At 42.4% G+C, this 15,442-nt stretch overlaps 3 protein-coding genes across 6 annotated transcripts in view; 2 read left to right on the top strand and 1 right to left on the bottom strand.

Annotated features, from left to right (window-relative positions):
- sppl3 (signal peptide peptidase 3) overlaps window positions 1–15,294 on the bottom strand; it is a 49,845-nt gene extending 34,551 nt beyond the window's left edge. Inside the window, exons 1-6 of one of the 4 annotated variants that reach the window (XM_085926773.1) lie at window positions 14,874–15,294; window positions 11,703–11,741; window positions 11,202–11,298; window positions 10,600–10,840; window positions 5,852–5,996; window positions 420–494 (exon numbers count right to left, since the gene is read on the bottom strand). The gene's annotated coding sequence lies outside the window, so the exon portion shown is untranslated. Of the gene's footprint in view, window positions 1–419; window positions 495–5,833; window positions 5,997–10,599; window positions 10,841–11,201; window positions 13,483–14,873 lie in introns of those variants that run through there. The other 3 variants (XM_085926772.1, XM_085926774.1, XM_085926771.1) reach the window with 3 other exon arrangements.
- slc5a1 (solute carrier family 5 member 1) lies at window positions 1,295–6,600 on the top strand. Its single transcript, XM_085926770.1, has 15 exons — window positions 1,295–1,868; window positions 2,234–2,305; window positions 2,392–2,496; window positions 2,581–2,640; window positions 2,711–2,815; window positions 2,884–2,989; window positions 3,620–3,700; window positions 3,777–3,985; window positions 4,249–4,384; window positions 4,449–4,556; window positions 4,621–4,771; window positions 4,839–5,007; window positions 5,285–5,500; window positions 5,581–5,683; window positions 6,191–6,600. Exons 1-15 carry the CDS (start codon window positions 1,740–1,742, stop codon window positions 6,403–6,405), a joined length of 1,965 nt encoding a protein of 654 aa, XP_085782896.1. The 5' UTR covers window positions 1,295–1,739; the 3' UTR covers window positions 6,406–6,600.
- rnf208 (ring finger protein 208) lies at window positions 7,953–14,641 on the top strand. Its single transcript, XM_085926779.1, has 2 exons — window positions 7,953–8,537; window positions 12,656–14,641. Exon 2 carries the CDS (start codon window positions 13,277–13,279, stop codon window positions 14,057–14,059), a length of 783 nt encoding a protein of 260 aa, XP_085782905.1. The 5' UTR covers window positions 7,953–8,537; window positions 12,656–13,276; the 3' UTR covers window positions 14,060–14,641.
- Window positions 15,295–15,442: the final 148 nt, after the last annotated feature.

Here is a 15,442-nt window from a genome sequence, read left to right as displayed (position 1 = left end):
ACCAGGGATAAAAACAACCATTGGGGCAGGATTTATTTCCCAGATGGTGTTTTGGTCACAAGAGGGTGCTGATGTTCAACCAGAGGGAAATTCCACGAGTCAAATAATGACAATCTGTTCATGTTTTCTGAAGAAGGTAGAAGGCTAAAGTTAATATTGCCCCCCCATCAAATCCATTTCCTACAGAGAAAACTTAATTGCGACATAATAGCTTTAACAGCCTTCCTCAATTTATTTGAGCATTTTTGAATGGTAAAAAGATGCCAGCAAGCCATTTTTTTTCTTTTTTGTATTGACAATGCTCAACATTGATCCCTATAAAAATAATAATAGTAATAATAGTTGTATCCCCCACAAACAAGCCTTGTAAAGTGAGACCTCAAGTAGCTTGTGAATTTGCTTATTTGTTTTAATCTTACCTCTCTGCTTCATCCAGCTGAAATGCTCTCAGTTTGGTTTCAAAACCTCCATATCTCCACCTTCGTGCAGATCGCCTGATGAGTTAAAAAAAAAAAACACATTTGTACCATGTTCGTCACTGTTTCACCGTGTAGATGCGATAACATGTTGTGTCCGTTAGGTGGCAGCATTCAACCTTCACACGGCAGTGAGCTCAAAGCACGCAAGCAAAATCAAAGTAGCAACTACAACGACGCATTAGTGGACGCTCCATCATTGTGCCTTGTCAAAGTGCACCTCCACAATTGACGTATTTTATCTGGTCACAGCGTCGAGCACTTATACAAAAATTCTGTTGCTGATGGTGATGAAAAAATGCTCAAATAAATTCAGAAAGGTTATGTTATGTTATGTTATGTTATGTTATGTTATGTTATGTTTGTAGGTAATTATGTTTTCTCTGCACAAAATGAATTTGAAGAGGGAGGGTGGGGGGCAATATTAGCTTTAGCCTCTTCCGCATGTTCTGGACCGTGAATGCTGTTTACCTAGCTGACACCAATCTTAACAATATTGCATCATATTGTCTTTGTTGCTTGTTTGCAGTCAGTTTTGAAATAAAAACGTGTTCCTTACGTCTGCCACAGTAGCATTTTTAATGAAGCTATGGAGTTGACTGAAGGCCGGAGCACTCACTGCTTCCTGTTCTTTATAAGTAAAATTCAAATTGGCCAATAAAAATAAATGTTATTTACCGATCCATTCTTTCCTGTTCAGTGATGTCATATTTCAGTTGTTTTCAACCTGGTTCTCGGGGTCCTGCACGTTTTTGAATTCCATCAGGGAGACATCGAAACCATGCAGGACCCCCAAGACCAGGATTGAAGACCGTCACGTTTTGATTGATAAACACGACTGAGACCATAATACATTTTTTAACATATTACCAAATACCTCTGAGACTCCACTCTGAAATTTTGTTTTACTGACTGAGTCAAGTTTTCAGTGTTTTACACATAGTAGCTGATTTTTTTTTTTTTTTGCTAAGTGAGTTGTATGTTGTCTGCTTTTATCTGCTTTTATCTCTTCTGTGCTTTGTTTTACAGGAAGTTCCTTGAGTGTTGATGATTAACAACATTTGCCCTCAGTTGAACACAGCCACACATAAAGACTGGATCGACTCTCAACTGAAATCATCTCGTGTCCCCCTACTAGCCCCTTTGAATATTCTCACGCTTGACCCCGCCCACCTGCAAGCACTGGTCGGGTAAAGGTTCATTTAGAAGATCACAGGTGCTTCATTCATCGACACTTGTGCGTGAGTGGCGGACAGTTTCAAGATGTCTTTTGACTTCTCCTTTGCGAAGAGCAATGCGGGAAACAAAACGAAAACGGTGGCCGTTGCTAATGCCGCTGATATATCTGTCATTGTGATATATTTTTTGGTGGTCTTGGCTGTTGGAATATGGGTGAGTTGTTCAACATCAAGGGTACCTTTTGGTATCTTCTTGGCTTTGTCTTTGTTGGTCATGGTCATTTTTATTTTTTGTTACAGCTAAAGCTAGATTAGTTCGACAAAAATGAAATGTTTATTTTCCCAGATGGGCTTCTTTAGCTATCAGCAGGATTTTGTTTTTAGGTTGTGTGAAGAGGTGTTGTTCCTTAATTGTGGTCTGGTGGGAATGCACAAGTGCCAGATTAAAGATCTCGTCAAATGAATTGAGATTTTTGTTTCTAAATACATCCGAAATATTTTAAGATAATTCCTGAAAACCGTATACATTTTTCTAATGGCATAACTGCAGGGAATAAAATCAAATCCGTTTGTTTTCAGGCCATGATTCGCACCAACCGCTCCACTGTGGGTGGCTTCTTCCTGGCAGGCAGGAGTATGATTTGGTGGCCGGTGAGAAGCTTGTGACGCAATACAAAGTGCGACAGGAATGTGAAATAATTTCTGAATGAATCTATTATATTTATAACCTTCCAAAGATCGGAGCATCTCTTTTTGCCAGTAACATCGGAAGCGGGCACTTTGTGGGAATTGCCGGGACGGGGGCGGCTTCCGGAATAGCCATCGGTGGATTTGAATGGAATGTGAGTATAATTCAAGTCATGATAAATCACTATTATTGACTTTTATGATATTCAAGTTGTCAAATATGATTGCTTTCATTTCAGGCTCTTGTTATCGTGGTTTTCCTGGGTTGGCTCTTTGTGCCTATCTACATTAAAGCTGGGGTAAATGTACTCTTTAGAAAAATTCAAATGGAAAGCATGACGTGAAGTAAAACAGTATTTGGGTGTTTAGGTGGTCACCATGCCCGAGTACCTGAAGAAGAGGTTTGGCGGACAGCGCATTCGTATCTACCTCTCTGTGCTCTCCCTCTGTCTGTACATTTTCACCAAAATCTCAGTAAGTGTACAATATTTCTTCAACTTTTACGACTAGTCATGACATGTGATCATCTCCTGTCTACTCAGGCGGACATGTTTTCCGGCGCCATTTTCATCAACCAGGCACTGGGCATCAACATCTATTTGGCCGTGGTGATGTTGCTCCTGATTACGGCGTTGTACACCGTCACAGGTTTGTGCCACATTATCTCAATCATAAAAAAAATGAATTGGTAAATAATACCGAAATAAATGTTTGGTGACGTCTAGTGGGGGTAAAGTCTTTTCACACGCCTTAATCTAAAGCTATTTGTCAATGGCCATGTTATTGTTGCGTGTGGCCCATAAAGGGTGATAAGTGAACGCTCGCCTTCTAGTGCCTCTGATTGAACTGTGGAAGCCAGATATGTTAACTTAAAGAGTTGTAAATACATAAATACACACACATAGAATGAACTCCACATGAGTGTTTATTTTTAAGCCTTAAAAGGATTCATTCTGGAGAGATTTTGTAGTTATTATTTTTGGGGTTGTTACACCTATTAAAGAGTACAGTTAATATTTGGAGTTCCCCAACAAATTATTCTGTTTTGTGTAACAAATAAGTCATTATGTGTCATTGGAAGCAAAACTGGTTTGAAATTGAGTGGTACCCTTAGTGGTGCCCCAGCATTTTTTATTTTTTATTTCATTCATTATCCCATTTTGCCTCATTTTTTTACACACTTTGAAGTAAACACAATTGAGCAGTACTGACTTATTTTTTTTCCATCAAAGCTGAAATTTTGCCATTGATGAAACCCTGTTGTGTATTTTTCTTAAGGTGGCTTGGCGGCAGTGATCTACACAGACACCTTACAGACCATCATCATGATAGTCGGATCATTTGTTCTTATGGGCTTTGGTAATGAAAAAAAAATAATAATTCTTAGTGCTATTTGAAATATTTGAAATGAGTCTAACTAAAAGATGTTTTGCAGCCTTCTATGAAGTGGGCGGCTATTCAAACATAGAGGAACGCTACATGAACGCAACTCCCTCCATTACGGGGAACATCAGTGAGAAATGCTACCTGCCTCGAGACGACGCTTTCCACCTTTTTAGGGACCCCATCACAGGAGACTTGCCATGGCCCGGCCTGGTTTTTGGACTTTCTATTCAAGCCTTGTGGTACTGGTGCACGGATCAGGTCAGTAAAAATGGAAAATGGAATGACTTCCGGCACATCTCTGGTCATAAAAATAAAGATCTTGATGGATGTTTAAAGTGGTCATTTGGGTGGTGGACATAATGTTCTTTTATGAACTTTTATTCATGCATTTAACGACTTTTGTCTGATACGTTCGATGTAAACAAATGACTAATGTTGACCAAAACGTTTAGCAATGCTTCGTTGAACCTCACAGAAAGCTGTTCCGTTTTTCTGTCTCTGTCCTCCCCCCAAAAATGTAGGTGATCGTGCAGCGTTGCCTTTCCGCTAAGAATTTATCTCACGTGAAAGCCGGTTGCATCTTATGTGGCTATTTGAAGCTCTTGCCCATGTTCCTGATGGTTTTCCCCGGAATGATCAGCAGGATCCTCTACACTGGTTAGGGGTTGCTCACATTTCTAGATGACTTGCCAAAGCAGTTAAATATCACCTCTTGTTGTAGATGAGGTCGCCTGCGTGGACCCGGACGAATGTCTAAAACACTGCGGCACCAAAGTGGGCTGCAGCAACATTGCTTATCCCAAATTGGTGTTAGATCTGATGCCCGACGGTGAGTAGAAGAAATCCAAAATCCTCCGTCCTTTAATAACTCAACCCTGCGCTTCCCTTCTCAGGCCTGCGTGGTCTTATGCTGTCGGTCATGCTGGCCTCTCTTATGAGTTCCCTGACCTCCATCTTCAACAGCGCCAGCACCTTGTTCACCATGGACGTCTACACCAAGATCCGTGGCGAGGCCACCGAGAGGGAGCTCATGATCGCCGGCAGGTCGACAAAATGCTTGACGCGAATGGTGTGATTTGGATTCCCACACTGTTCTTTGTTTTTCTCGCAGGGTTTTTATTGTGGGGCTGATTGGCGTGAGCATAGCGTGGATCCCCGTGGTGCAGTCGGCCCAGAGCGGTCAACTCTTTGACTACATCCAGGCCATCACAAGCTATCTGGCGCCGCCCGTGTCTGCCGTTTTTATACTGGCTATTTTCTGCAAGCGAGTCAATGAGTCTGTGAGTTTTCATGACGTCATGGTTAGTTAATATCAATTAACAGAGGCTTGGATAAACAAGCCAGGTGAACTCTGTTCTGTTTATCATGTTAGAGAATGACCGTGCAAAGGTCTTTGCTTTTGTTCCGGGTTATGAAACCTTGTCATTTTACAACAAGGAGCAGAAATCTTAAGTATTGAGCTCTTCAAGTACAAGGCAGAGAGGTTCTATTGAACAAATATTCTCATGAGCCAAATGTGGATAGATGAATGTTTACAGAACTTGTTTTGTTCTACAGGGTGCCTTTTACGGGCTAATCATCGGCCTCCTGGTCGGCCTTTCCAGGATGATTACCGAGTTTGCTTACGGCACGGGCAGCTGCGTGGAGCCCAGTAAATGTCCCACTATCATATGTGGCGTTCACTACCTCTACTTCAGCATCATCCTCTTTGCCATCTCCTGCGTAATCATTATCGGCGTCTCTCTCGTGACCGAACCCATCCCTGACAAACACGTACGCAACACGTCTGACCTAAGAAGTAACTACCACAATAAGCACCACGTGTCACGCTCTATGTTTTGTCTTTGCTTCAGTTATATCGACTGTGTTGGAGCCTGAGGAACAGTACTGAAGACAGGATTGACATAGAGGAAGACGACTGGAAACAAAATGTCAACAACAGTATGGAAATAGAGGGTAATGGTCACACAATGGCGCGGTTATTTTGCATTTGTGTGTGTATTATATATTTCTGCTAAACAGGCGTCTGTATAATGTAATATCAGTCAATGAGATACAGCTAGAAATGAGCACACATGGTAATGTTAGCTTTAGAAATTAACACACATGCTAATGTTAGCTTACGTCGGCTGCTGTCCTGTAGCTCAGTCACTATATTGTAGTATTCTATTCCAGAGTCTCCACCTGGCGTGGTTGTAGTCTTGATCCTCTTGAGTAAGAATTACAACGAGACCCAGTTGTCCTCCATTGTTGTTGTTTTTACTGGTTTCTGTATTGACAGAGATAGAAGCAGATGGTGTTAAAATAGCATTCACTTTCTAAGTAACATTGCAGAATACAGGCCTGGCATTAAATTATTATTGTTGTTTTTTTGCATTTCCGGAATAATGAAAAAAAAAATGTAAGAACTATATTCACAAACCAAAGCCACATACATGTCTCCTTTTGTTATTTTCTGTTTAGAACCAACGAAAGAACCAGGCTTCTGCAAGAAGGCGCTAGAGGCTTTCTGCGGCCTGGATCAGAAAAAAGCTCCAAAGCTGAGCGAGGAGGAGCAAGCCGAGTTGCAGAAGAAGCTCACAGACACATCCGAAATACCGCTATGGAGGAACATTGTCAACATCAACGCAATCCTCCTCCTCTGTGTGGCCGTTTTCTTTCATGGATTTTATGGATAAGCATTCATACTCTATACAAACAACGGGCTTTTATTCGAAATAGCACTTTCTTACATTACAAACTTACATTTTGTTTATGCTATGATTGTTGTTTTTGTTAAACAATTAAGCACCAGTTTAAAACTCAGAGCTGCCGTAATTTATACATATATTTGCACTGACAAATGATATTAAAATGCCCTATGAAATTCTTCACATGCGGGTCCAGTGTTGATTATTTCAGAGAATTTTGTAATTGAGAACAAGACAATAAAAGTCTACCAAAAATAATGAAATATGGAATATTTCATTACAATATTCATTCAAATGTGGATTAGGTGTAAATATTCTAATTGTTGGCATTTTTCCACAAATAATGCCTTTATTTAAATGAAATCAAATACAAAATGAAAATTTGACTAAAAGGAACATTTGATCAAATTATTTAGTTCCAACACATGGATCCAGTGTCAATTAATTTTCTTTCATTTTAAATGTTGCATGGAATTGCTGTGACGGCTTCGTGTTTAATTCATCATTCCAAACACTCATGAATACTTGATGTAGCAGAAACATGGCCGGGGACTTGATTTGGAACATAGCATGCTTATCCCAGACAATAAAACCTCACTGGATGAAATAATAAGTCGAGTGAGTTTTGAGGACTACTTATTGAGACATTGACAGTGTGGACTTCCTGAGGTCAAGATGTTGGAGATTTCACTGACATATTGCTGTGCTGAGCTAATTTTCGCATTTGTGACAGCTAATTAGCTCGGCAGGAAGCTGCAGGGCTGGACAAAAGGAGGCCACCGGGTTTACAATAGACACAATCCTACAGCTATTTGTGAGTTATGTAATCAAATGATTTGGGATTTTCTTGCTCCATGGATCCGAGGATTATTATTATTATTTTTTTAGGATGAAAGCTTCAATTATTTGTATTATGCAATATGAAGTAAAGATGCTGCCTTTAACTTGAGTGCTGAATATATTGGTAGGAAACAGAATTTGGGAAAATAGCGCAAAAGAATATTGCTTGCAAGCTGGTCAAGTAAGCTTTTGTGTTTTATTATTATCATTATATAGTATTTTCTTACTTATTTCTATATTGCATATATTTATCAAAACCACAAATTGGTAAAAAAGTAAAAGGTTGAGTTAGTTTGGGTGGTTAGAATGAATGAACTGCAATACCATTCATATCAATGGGAAAAATTACCTAGACTTATGAACAAATTAAGTTTGTAACTTGAGGGTCGATTGTATAAATTACTGTGCTTATTAGTTTTTGACATCCTGCCGCATGTCAATATTATAACAAGACTAAAGTATTATTAACTATATCGAACTGTGTTAATAACCATTTTTTTTAAAAATCGCTTTTTACAGAGAATGTCAGCAATGAAAGAAATGCATTTGATTGAGCTTGTATCTTGCAGTCAGCATTTTTTTTTTTTTTTTTACCAGACATGATTTGTTAGTGGAATTTATGCTTCATTTCCTTCTCGGCACTCTGTAGATTAGATCTGTGTTTGCGCCAGCTTCCTGTGTATGTGTGTGGACAGTTAAGGAGGGAGGGTGTGTGACACTTTGGGTTGCCTGTTAATGTTTCGGATTGGCTGAAATATTTCCTCTGGCAACTAAAATGCGTGACGCTGCCTGCAGAGCCACTGCAGTGTGTGCTGCAGTGACGGGATGGGAGGGAGTGTGTGATGGAGAGCTAGAGGGCGAGAGAGCAGGAGTGAGAGCGAGAGAGAGAGAGAGAGAGGAGGGCAAAGCGAGGAGAGTGCGCATGTGCGGCGCTGAGGTGCGCTCGCCTGGAACCGACGAAGGAGGAGGAAGAGGTGTTGTTGTGAACCCAGGCTGATAAGCGGGACTCCGAGGAAAGCGGTGCGGTTTAGCTAGGTTGAGGACCCGGGCCCTGCAGGACTAAGCCACAACAGGGTGGAAGAGGAAGGATGGGGAAAGCCGAAAGAGACGCTCTGACACGCGGCGGAGGAGGCAGAGCGGCGGTGTGAAGAACAAAAGAGGGATGCGGACGTGCCTCCACCTTGCCTCCTCCATCTTAACATTCTCTCCATCTTCGTCCTGCTGGGAAGCAGAACCTACAACCTTGTACTCCTCCGTGAAAGACCTGAACGAGGCTTAAGGTGAGGATGATGATGTTTTATGAGATCTCGGAGATGCAACTCTAGCTCTGATCGGAATACGGCGCAGGTGGGCTTACATGGATGTTGCATCATCGCACATGCATGACTGTTGAGGGCCATTTATGAAACTGTATAAATTGAATGTGTGTGTGTATACGTGTGTGTGTGTTTAACCACATGACATGCTATCTTAAGCACAGTCAGCAGGTTCCCCACCCTTGCTGTGTTAGCTGGAGGTCTCGAGTAGTTATGACATTTCGCAGACTTCTTGGACGGTGTGCATGAAGTGCTGTGTGTGTGTGTGTGTGTGTGTGTGTGTGTGTGTGTGTGTGTGTGTGTGTGTGTGTGTGTGTGTGTGTGTGTGTGTGTGTGTTCGTTCAATCGTCCCAACTAGTACGTTGGTACCGCAGTGGGAAATGTTGCTATTGCATAACCGATTCTCTTCAACACGAGAAGATTCTCTCCAAAAAAAGCTTCTCCATCTTAAATATTTTGCACATCGAGAGCTTTCCGACATGGCGGAGCTTTTAGGAAAAATCAATCAGCCTTAATCAATCCAGCTACCGTCGGCGTATTGCGGAAGCTCATTAATCATCGATGAAGTGGCCGGTGATGCTTATTGCTTTTTCATTTTTCTGCCTGCATGCACCTCTGCCATGTTGTTAGCGCCTCTACTCACAATGAAGAGTACTTAACGGAAATGAGTTGCAAAATGGCCGAAGTCGACGGCGGGAAAAAGAAACGATTGAAAACAATATCAACGTCGGTCTTGCCACATTCAAGTGAGCAACTGCATAATCTTGATGGCGTAAACCGTGGGATTTGCACTCAAGGTCAGCGCACGTTACATAATCGAAACACGACATAATACTCGCCGCCGTGCTGCTTTTTTACCAGTCGAGGCTTGAATGCGGACAGTTGGCTCGACATAGCTGACATATCTGAATGCACGCCTCCGCCGTGTCGTCGGCATGCGGTCGTTTCCATGCCGACACGGATGTGAAAAGGATGTGGAGCACGGACGGCTCTCCATTGAGGAAAGAGAACGACAGAGGGAGAGAGAGAGAGAGACGGGGTCGGCATGGAGACAGACTGATGACTCATTCAGATGATTCCGAATCCGCTAACTGGCCTCCAATCAGAAGTGAATCAATGCAGAAAAGATGACGGTTGATGGAGGTGTGTGAGGATGATGCGAATGCTTGTCAGCCTTTTCAAAAAGGCCTGCTCAAATTGCGACATTCAAGGCATGGAAATGTTTTTCATAAAGATATTTACTATGATTATGACTTTGCAACTACGTTAGCATAGGTGAGTAATGTGTTCCAACTTAGCAATGGAATTCTGTCATAAATCACTTCTGAGACCAGTGCTGCATTAATATTGTATTTATATTAATATTTTTTTAGCAGAATTGCATATATTTTCACCCCCAAAAACGGATGCATTTACCCCGACCCTACCCCTACCCTAACCCCTGATAATGCATTTGTGGAAACGTTCAATTGAATACTTGACTCTATCTAGATTTTTATATTGAAAATTATTATATTATTCTTATAAAATGTCTTTATATTTGCTTATTCTTTAATATAATTTTATGCATCGATTTCATTTTGGACCTATTTATTACATTACTAACACACACATTGTTTTTTTTTTTTAAATGTATTTCCTTTAGGTTAATTTTATCTAAATTTTATTTATTTATTTATTTATTTATTTATTTATTTATTTATTTATTTATTTATTTATTTGCGGTAGTTCTATCTATCATTATAGGAGAAAGTGAACCGGGCTAGATTATAGACATACTATTAAAAAGAATCCTTTGACTTAAAGACATTCTGGTTCTATATAGTCGACTTCGTGGCATGCATTGCGACTAAATAGCCGTTAGAGCAGGTATGCATGAGATGATGTTTGTGTCTGATATCCGCTCGCCATGCGTTTTTTTGTCAAGCCAATGGAATGCAAAGCATGGCTCAAAATGCGGGCGACAATGCTGTGTGTTCCTATCAATCTAATGTTTGTGATGACAACCAGCAGGTCAGATGCCTACCTTGATTTCATTAGCATCATAATAGGGCTTGCACAAGTGCTGGTTGCTCGAGGAGGCTGCAGATGGCATAACTGCGGGAAAATCTTGCGGCAGTTTGCACTTTTCAACCGGAGCTCGGGGCTGGGATGAGCTCCTTACATAACAGTGGAGGGCTATCATCCATTAGCATGCATTCTGCGCCAAAGACGGCCCGTCGCCAGTTCGAGGGGGTCTCTTATCAAGGCGTCTGGAGTAGTGTCGCCTGCAAATCAGAGAGGGTAATTTTAGCCGCTTTGTCTTCTTAAAGACTCCTTGTGCTTTATTTCCATCTCCCTGACACGTGCACTTCAATGTGCTGTTTATAGACACAAAAAAAATATGTGATCTCATTACTTTCCATTTTTAAAGGAGATATGTGACTCAGTAGACTTCAGTCAAGTTCATCTTTTGACATCTTTCGTTGTCAATGGCAGTGAATGCGTTTAGCATACAATGAAACGTCTGCCTTATTTTTGATAAACACAGACCCACATGTGCTACTATAGAATTAAGAAAAATATTTCCAAGTGGTGTAAAACGTGAGTGAACGACTGAATGAAGCTGAATGGACAAAAAACATTTACCAAAAGTCTCCCCAGTAGATTGGAAGCAATTGCGGCTCCTTCCTCTGCTTTGACTTCCTGTAATGCCGAGCTGTCCCAATACTTTTGACCATATTGTCTGCAAAATAAAATCATTAGCAGCCAGTAACAGATTTCAACAGATATATTGTAATGTCTGTTGCCAACCAAAGCAGAGGTTTATTCTCTCGCATTGATTAACGGGGGCGACAAGTCCAAATTTTACTTTCCAATAATATGTTGTATCACTACGATGTATTCAAATGGAGACCTTGTGGGTCAATGCAGGACCTTCTCACGTGTATGAAATGTGCGAGATGGGTCGATACGCTAAAGGTAGACAGGTCTAATATGGCCGCTTCATCATGTGAGAGTGAAGGCGGGTGTCTGTTGAGAGTGTGGCGGGGAAGGGCGCAGGAAGCGCTGATGTGTGCATGCATACGCAAACCAAAAATAGAAAACGACTGTGCTGGGCTGCCGCCTTTTTCCTTCTTCTTCACTCACCATGTAGGTCACCGTTGATTTCGCCTCAGTGAATCATCTCTGTGCACAAAACACACTTTTGTTTTGTTAAAGACAATAATAAACGACTCAGGCTCACACTTGTTCTTGAACCCAGACGGAGACGTAAATCCCCGAGATCAGTTCGTATTTATTTGAGCGCTCGATGAATGGAAGTGTTGACAGACAGACGTAAGCGTGTCTGTTAGTCACCTGCTCTCAGACGACGTGTTTATTTAAAAGGAAACGTCGAGTTAAGTTATAAAAATCTCAGATATTATGTTATATCCACCCTACTTCAAAGGAGAAAACTCGAATTGGAAAATATGTTTTGTGACATCAGTCTTGGAACTTTTCTGACACACATTGAATCAACATTCCAGTCTCAATAAAACAATAAATGAGGATGTGAGGAAATCAATGTAATTTGAGAACATGTTCAATTCTGGAGCAGTGTCATTGTGACATCAGGAGAGGAATTTGCCGAGTGATTTCAGGGCGATAAACGACATGAAGAGCTTCTAGGGCTACTTCCTGGTTAGCCACTAAGCAACCGCTTCCAAATTTGGGCATTGTGCCATAGTGAAAAGCAGGTGCTGTGTGAAAAAGCAAAGAAGTCAATCTGTTGCCCTAATTAAGTCACTCAAAAACTCCTCTGCTGCAAGGCAGGAAGTAACTTGATCACTGAGTCATGCTAAAAGTAAAGCCTAGACTTAAGCCAAAATGCTTGTTTTGTTACACTGGCATGGTGGATCAAATAACAGTGCAAACGAAATCCTTCCACGCAACTTTGAATACCTTTTACAGTGACACCATAGATGATTTAGATTTTAGATTTTGTTTTATCCGAAAATTTGTCTCAGATACGGATCCCAAGAACAAAGGACAGCACGTCTGCAATGTGTCCATGCAAATACACATCTGAGCAAACTGTCCCCTCTGTTCTGTTTTCACAGGTTGACTCGCCAAAGCTATCTGGTGATATCGCAGTCTGGACGAACCCCTCGCTTTTAGACTGTTATCACTTCCTCCACCCGAAACCTCAACTCCCACCTCATAGGAATTTACAAAAGGGAATTTTTCCAACAACTACGGCAAGCTTCAAAGGACACCTCCCCTCACTTGACCCCAAGAAAGGGTCAGCTGAAACTGAACACAGCACAGGCGGACATAAGACACAGGCGGACTGAACAGAAAGCGGGCCTCCACTAACCTGTAGTGTGTGTATAAATCTGTGCATTTAAGATTATCTATTGGTGCTAAGTGCGTGACTATAATGTAACTTTAATATGCTAGTAGCCAACACCGGTCTAGGAAGCTGGTCTGTTCATTCTTAAGCTTTTGAATTAAGGTGCTCTGGCTCAACTTATCAACCCAGCAAGTCCTCATAAGGACTCAGGCTGACAGGAGCTTCCACCAGGGTCGAGGGCGAAGTCTCTAAAGGCAACATGGAGGCAGTCGTTCGCCCACACGTGCCCTCTAACGGCTGACTTAAACATAACACTACCCAGTTCTCTTGCCCAGAACCTGGCAGGGGCGTCCACTCCTCTTTCGAGCCGTCCACTTCCGAATTCCAAATGTCTTGCCTCAGGCGTCAACCCGTCACCATCCCGATGGACACGGTCAAGATCATCCAGTCGGAGAAGTTCCCCAGAGAGTGCACGGTGCCCGTCACTCAACCTCGCTTCGCCCCGCCCCCCAGAGTGGCATGGGACGGCGGCGGCGAAGGGGAGATCATCGTCAACCAGGCCTGCAGCGACCTGACGCTGGACGTGACGGTGGCGACCCCCAGGCCGGCCCCGTCCCCCCAGACCCCCGTCATCCGCAGGGAGCAGAGCTTCTTAGCGCAGCGTAAACCCAGTGCCAACGAAATCTGCTACCACCAGTTCCACTACAAGATGGAGGACGTCATCGTCAACCAGTACGTGCTGCGCTCCTCTTCCACGTCCACGTCCTCGTCATCGTCCTCCACTTCTTCGGGTCCCCCCATGCCCTGCGAGCCCCTGGACTGCCCCACCTGCGGCCACACCTACAACTTTACCGGCAAGCGCCCTCGCATCTTGTCCTGCCTGCACTCGGTGTGCGAGGAATGCCTGCAGATCCTCTACGAGTCGTGCCCCAAGTACAAGTTCATCTCCTGCCCCACCTGCCGCCGCGAGACGGTGCTATTTACCGACTACGGCCTGGCGGCCCTCGCCATCAACACCAGCATCCTGAGCCGGCTGCCCGCCGACCCCAACGGGCCGGTGCAGTGGGGCGGGGAAGCCGACCGCAGCTGCTACCAGACTGTGCGCCAGTACTGCCAGTCGGCTTGCACCTGCCACATCGCCAACCCGCTCTCCTCCTGCGGCATCATGTAGAGAAAAAGCAGGCATCGCGGTAACGCTGCTCAGCCACACCTTTGTCGACTATAAGCTCTCCCCTTTTCCCCTCACACACACACACACACACACACACACACACACACACACACACACAAACACACATTCTGTCAATAATCCCTCCACAGATGATTTCTCTCTATATATTTAATAGCACAGACGGATACTGTGTGGGACTAACGGTTGCGGATGGTCGGAGAAATAGTTAATATATGTATTTTACGTATGGACTGGAATCCTGTTCCCCTTCTCGTGTTTGGTTGGATGTGTTTGTCATCTCTTTTCATGGGAATGCCAGGGGAGGTCAACCCCACCCCTTCCCCATCCCTTCAAGGTGAATAAAGATTAAATTCATGACAAACTGTTGTGACCTACTGATATCTCCTCACACTTCAATGTATTTAAACACATCTTTTAATGAATCCAAGTGAGCAAAGCATTGTTTCTTTTTTAACCTCTTAATTGTTAGGTGAACACTTGGAGCAAGAGGAAGTCAAGTAATATATAATATAATATTATTTATTAATATAATAATAGTTGTTAAAATAATAAATTTACTGAAACACACAGAACAGCGGCAGTTCTAGTCATCAACCGGCGAAACTCCCGCTCACCGTCAACTACTTCCGGGTACTGAGGACCCGTTACAAGCATCACATACTGACCATTTTATACTCAAAATTATACATTGTACAACCGTAACTGTATGTATCATATTGTCAAACAATAATTAGCTCAAATTACCAGCAATATTGCAAGTTCTTATCATCATCTTGTCAACAGCGTTACTCACCTGAAACACAAACGACAGCGGCGGTTACAGTCAAGACCCGGCGAAACTCCCGCTCATTGTCAATTACTTCCGGGTACTGAGGACCCCCGTAGTTGTCCCAGGTGCCTTATTGAAATACCCAAATATTCGCCACTGATACAATACAGTACTATTTGCATATAACGGCCTATAACGTATAAGTAATTCAAATTAACATGGCGGGTGTGTATGAATGTCCATTCAAATGTCCCAAAAACCCCATGGGCCCCACATATTCTGATTTAATAAATAACAAAGTGATTATTTTCAGTCGACAGCAAGTTACAAAATGGCCGCCCCCTGAGATGGATCGAAATAAGTGGACTTAATTCATTATCCACAGACAAAATATTAGCTAGAACTTTGTTTAGACTAGCGAGTGTCATAGAACATTATAAAGAACATATTTGACTTGACTTCCCCTTTAAATAATAATTAATCATCATTTACAAAAAATAAACAAGCTCTTCTCAATAAGATTTCACCAGCACATATTGGTTTACAATTATTAGTATTATCATATTTGAGGGAAAAGCCCATATAAACAAAAA

Source organism: Syngnathus leptorhynchus, chromosome 12 (genome assembly GCF_054491065.1).
Source record: "Syngnathus leptorhynchus isolate UIUO chromosome 12, UIUO_Slep, whole genome shotgun sequence".
NCBI classification, from domain to species: Eukaryota; Metazoa; Chordata; class Actinopteri; order Syngnathiformes; family Syngnathidae; genus Syngnathus; species Syngnathus leptorhynchus.
Note: the sequence above shows the minus strand (reverse complement) of the source record. Positions and strands in the feature narration are given on the sequence as shown.